The sequence below is a fragment of the Zea mays genome, chromosome 9, assembly GCF_902167145.1.
Source record: "Zea mays cultivar B73 chromosome 9, Zm-B73-REFERENCE-NAM-5.0, whole genome shotgun sequence".
Lineage (NCBI taxonomy): Eukaryota > Viridiplantae > Streptophyta > Magnoliopsida > Poales > Poaceae > Zea > Zea mays.
Genome location: NC_050104.1, coordinates 18,369,352 through 18,374,970, shown reverse-complemented (window position 1 = coordinate 18,374,970; position 5,619 = coordinate 18,369,352). Strand labels below are relative to the sequence as shown.

General features: G+C 46.2%; 1 protein-coding gene across 1 annotated transcript; it reads left to right on the top strand.

The window, feature by feature from the left end:
• The first annotated feature begins 209 nt into the window (after positions 1-209).
• Positions 210-1,575, top strand: LOC100280695 (thiol protease SEN102). Its single transcript, NM_001153614.2, has 2 exons — positions 210-718; positions 833-1,575. The coding sequence occupies exons 1-2, from the start codon at positions 250-252 to the stop codon at positions 1,432-1,434; spliced, it is 1,071 nt and encodes a 356-aa protein (NP_001147086.2). The 5' UTR covers positions 210-249; the 3' UTR covers positions 1,435-1,575.
• The last annotated feature ends 4,044 nt before the right edge of the window (positions 1,576-5,619 follow it).

Here is a 5,619-nt window from a genome sequence, read left to right as displayed (position 1 = left end):
ATTTCCTTTATTTGCTCCCGTATTTTCTATGAAGAAAAGAACCTTTGTCTAATAAATACCAAGTACATGGAAGGTACGCTATTGTTTTTCCCTTCCTCATACACCGGTACACACCTAGCTAGCTAGTCATATCATGCAGCATCGGTACTAGTACTACATCCGTGCATCACCATGCATTATATAAACCCAGCCACACTACTAGCTAGCTCACAAGACAGCAGAGGCACTAGTTATCACATCCACCATAACATGACCATGGCTACCGCCTCAGCTTCGCTAGCTCTCATGTTCGCCTGCAGCCTTCTCCTTGCAGGCACGGCGTTCAGTGATGATACCATAGCCATACCCTTGTTGGAGCGGTTCAAAGCCTGGCAGGCTGAATACAACCGCACCTATGCGACCCCAGAGGAATTCCAGCAACGCTTCATGATCTACAGCGAGAACGTCCGGTTCATCAAGACCATGAACCAGCTGTCGACCGGGAGCTCATATGAGCTCGGTGAGAACCAGTTCACCGACCTCACCGAGGAGGAGTTCAAGGACACATATCTTATGAAGCTCGACGAGCAGCCCCCTGCAGCTGAGGCCATGCCACCGACCGTCGGCACCATGAGCACAGCAGGCATGTCCAACGGCAACAACACCGGCGAGGCTCCCAACAGTGTGGACTGGAGGACCAAGGGAGCAGTGACGCGGGTCAAGGACCAGCAACAATGTGGTAAAGTTTGCGTCTTGATGCGTGTTTCTGTCTTAGAAATAATATAAACGGAGGGAATGCGAATGCCATGCATGTATTTATGACCCATGCCTGACAAAGATTTGGTGCGTGCAGGCTCTTGCTGGGCGTTTGCAACGGTGGCGTCCATCGAAGGTGTGCACCAGATAAAGACAGGTCGTCTGGTGTCGCTGTCGGAGCAAGAGATCGTGGACTGCGACCGTGGGGGCAACGACAACGGCTGCCGTGGCGGTTCCCCTAGATCCGCCATGGAGTGGGTCACCCGCAACGGCGGCCTGACCACCGAGTCGGACTACCCGTACGTGGGCAGCCAGAGACAATGCATGAGCGGCAAGCTTGGTCACCACGCGGCCAGGATCCGTGGCTACCAGGCGGTGCAGCGCAATAACGAGGCCGAGCTGGAGCGCGCCGTGGCGGGACAGCCGGTCGCCGTGTTCGTCGACGCGAGCAGGGCCTTCCAGTTCTACAAGAGCGGGGTCTTCTCGGGCCCCTGCGACACCACCACCGTCAACCACGTCGTCACGGTGGTCGGGTACGGATCAACCGGCAGCGACAGCGGCGGACGCAAGTACTGGATCGTCAAGAACTCGTGGGGTCAGGGATGGGGAGAGAATGGCTACGTGCGGATGGCGAGGCGTGTCAGGGCTCGGGAGGGCATGTGCGCCATCGCCATAGAGCCCTACTACCCAGTGATGTGATATCTCCGTACTAGTTACCGGCTGCCTCCTGATCCTAAACAAGCTAGTATGCTTGGAGAAGGATGCATGGAATTAAATAAACTACAACTCAACGAAACAGTGTGTGTATTGCCCTATGTCGTTCGATGTTATCGTTTGTATAGATGGTCAACCGGGCCGCACGGCACGGCACGACACTGGCACTAGCACGACCAGGCACGGCACGACACGGTTAGGCACGATAAAGGATCCGTGCCGTGCCTGGTAGTGCCACCGTGCTGGGCCCTCGGCCCAGGCACGGCACTATCATCCACTAGTACAGAGAAGCTCTATACTGACGGTCCTAAACATATTTACAGTGACGTTTTTCGTAACCGCCAGTGCTAGAGGTCAGTAGAAATCATCATTTTTACAGGCGGGTAACTGAAGACCGCCAGTGAAAATCGATTTTCACTGGCGGTCGACGTAATAAAACCGCCAGTGAAAATCGATTTTCACTGGCGGTCGACATAATAAAACCGCCAGTGCAAATCGTTTCCAGAAAATATAAAACAGATTTTAAAAATAGTAAAAAAAATTTTTTATTAGGCCCACCCCACCCGCCAAGTCGCGGCATTTTTCGCGTGCTACGCGTTTGTTAGGAATCGAACCGTAGACCTCACCCTCGCGCGTACCCTCCACTACCACTCCGTCTATGACATGACTTGTGTCTAGTTTGTAGTTGTTTTCTCCACATATTACAACCATTTGAGTGTAAATTGCTTATTTGAGACCCTAAACGAATTCAAATAAAAAAGTTGTCAACTACAAACATAAATAACTTTTGAAGTTCTACAACTTTTATTTTGACACTTTTTTCATCCGAGGTAGTTTGCAAAATTTGAATTTTAAATTTGACATACTTAGATTCAATTTTTGAGAACCGAAATGAGTTCAAATAAAAAAGTTGTCAACTACAAAGTTTCATAACTTTTAGAGATCTACAACTTTTATTTTGGTGGTTTTATCATACGAGGTCGTTTGAAAAACTCGAAAAATTAAGGATAAAAATGATTTCTAGTGGCGGTTCCTTAAGAAAACCGCCACTAGAAATCGTATTTTTACTGGCGGTTCCTTAAGAAAACCGCCACTACAAATCATGGATTTCTACTGGCGGTTTTCTTAAGGAACCGCCAGTAGAAATACGATTTCTAGTGGCGGTTTTCTTAAGGAACCGCCACTAAAAATAGCACAGTCGGTGGATAACCGGATCCGCCTGTAAAAATATATGGGTGCCGCAGGCTTTGAGCCTTTTTGTACTAGTGATCGCCTAGCCGTGCCGTGCCGTGTCGTGCCACCAGGCACGGCAGCACGCCAGTGCTAGTGCCAGCACGGGCACTATACTTAGAATACCAGCAAGTAATCAACAGCCATCAAATAGACATAAGATAATTTTATTATGAGACATACCAGCAACAGCAAGCAAACTGATATACCAGCAAAGAGAATGGTCACAAAGAGAGGAATAGACTAATCAAACAATAATTTTATTTTGAGCTGTAGTGCAATGGCTGCCTCGTTAAAAACCTGTCTAGGTAAAACTCACCCTTGTGAGAAACCCTAGACAGGAAAAAAGAGTACAGTCCAGCTCATTAAAATGTTTTTCAAATGTTTACAGTCCAGTCCAGTCCAGGTGCATAATATTACAGTCCCATTACAGAAATGGTCACAAAGAGAGTAAGACTAATCAAGATAAAGATCTTCAAATGTTTCTTCAAGCTCTTTGTCATCCACCATGTGTTGCATCCTTGCTTCAGCATCCTCCCAATCTTTAATGCATGTCAACATCTCAACCACATCAGACTTCAATCTCCTCCTCCGCTCGTCGATGATCCTGCCAGTTAAACTAAAAGTGGATTCTGAAGAGATGGTAGACACAGGAACAGTTAAAATATCTTTAGCCATAATTGACAGTACTGGATAAGTGAGTTTGTGCTGATGCCACCAGTGCAAGATATTGAAATCATCAGTTAACTGGTTGACAGTGTCACAATCTAAGTAAGAAATGAGTTCAGAAGCAGTAGAAGCTGAAGAGCTTGCAGCATGCAGTAGAGCAGTTGCAGAGGTATCTCTAGCAATGTTTAGAGTAGAAGCAAAAGAATGCATACCAACAGAAGTACCCACATCATCAGCATCATCATAAATTTCATCCCAAGCAGACCGTTTCTTACCAGACAAGTTAGGAGGGACAACCCTGTTCAATCTAACAGATCCATATTTCTCTTCATATTTATTATAAACATCAGTAAGCTTAGCTCTAGTGGTAACCTGATAAACAGCATAATCTGTACTTGTCAGGTTCATTAATCTTCTAAGCACTCTACTAAAACCTTTCATTTTAGCTCTAGGGTCCAAGATGAATGCAAAAGAGTAAAGTAAAGGGATGTTCCTCCAATATTTATTATATTTATCTATCATAGGTTGAATGACACCTCTGATGTGAGTGTCATTAGCATAGTTCTTTAGATGTATAGCAATCTTAACAAGAAAATGAAGCATAAGTGGAGATGTAGGATAATAAATTTGCATGCAAGATATCACACGTAGATATGTCAGAGAAAACAAAACCCATGGTCAAAGACAAATAGATAAAAGTACCACGCCGATTTTATTGTTCAAGTTAATCAAAGAAACCATCCCTGACAATGCAAGCAGCAAAGGAATGAATGCATAATTCTACAGGCATTAAGAAATAAAGCCATAACTACCTGAACACAACAGCAGACTATTTGATATGGAAACTTCGATGAACAAACAAAATGGTTGTCATCTTTAATAGAAGAAAGCTGCAAGTAGAGGGTCTTACTCACGCATAAATCAGCATTGTGGTACATAATTCTACAGACCTGCAAGAAGAAGGATGGAACGCCAACCGAAGAAATTTCAGTACCATTTCAGACTTTGATCCTTTACAATCTTAAATGAAATAGCAGTTTTTCTGCTTCAGTTGCAAAAAAAGTAGGACGAATATGTTGCTATGCTGAGAGCTGGGAACACAGGACTTCAATTGAACGTCTACTAATTTGCCCTCTCTACCACAGCGGCGCAAGCGCGTGGCCAACGACAGCTGGCGATATCGGGGGCCTGACGCAAATGCGACTCAAGATGTGGATTTTGAGCGAGGTAATGAGAACATGTATAACTACTAACGCAAATAACTCAAGTTAATGAACAGTGGGGCTAAATAAATCAAATCCACTTGAGCAAGCAGAAATAAAGTGGGAGAAAGGAAATAAGTAAAAGAAATAAGTAAGAGTTGAATAATGAATATAGAATAGCTTTAGATGTCAGTAGGTGATCGTTTTCCTGTCTTTTATATGGCGAACACATGACATGTTTATTAGCCATTTCATTACATATATAAGAATATGTTGTTTGCCTACCAGAAGCTCTACAGCATGTCGTCCTTCAAAAATCCAAGTATTTGCTTTGCCTGTTCTCAAGCATTCACCTCTTCACTAGGTTACTAAGCTCTCCCGGTCAGATACGAATAAAAAATCAACAAAGCTGAGAAAAAAAAGACAAGAGTAGAGATATGTTCGTTACCTGCAATCCGGTTTTCATAGAAAATGAAGGTTCAGATCTTGGTAACGAAGATTGACTATTCAGCAGTAGAGGAACTCCTATGCTCCTAGCATGGCTCAAAGCTGAGATGCAAGCATCGAAGTCGTCATTGCGGCCCGAGTCTAGGGCGCTGGCAACGCGGAGGAGACGCGTGGCGACATGGTCGATCTAGTCGGCGGGCTCCTTCTCCGCGACCCGCACAAGGCCCTCCGCCGCCGACTTAGCCGCGACCCGCACAAGGCCCTCCGCCGCCGACTTAGGGACGACGGCCTGGAGCAGCAGAGTCGCGAGGAGAGCCAGGGCGACGCCGCACATTCACATGGTCACAATCTGCAGTAACCGAAGGCGAAGGTAACGGATGGACAGACAGGGGTTACGGTGGGAGGGAGAAGGGAGAGAGAGGTGGAGCCACGAGAGGGCGACACGTGCAACCACAGGAGAGCGACATCAGCAACAACCAAAGCGCACGCTGCAGTCAGGACGAAATCGATGGGAGACAAATCGAATTTGGATAGGGAAGAGGCGGAGAGAGCGAGGAGGATGAGAAACACCACGACGCGGGTGAAGAGAGGCGAGGAGAGAGAAAGCGTTGGTCAGAAGCAT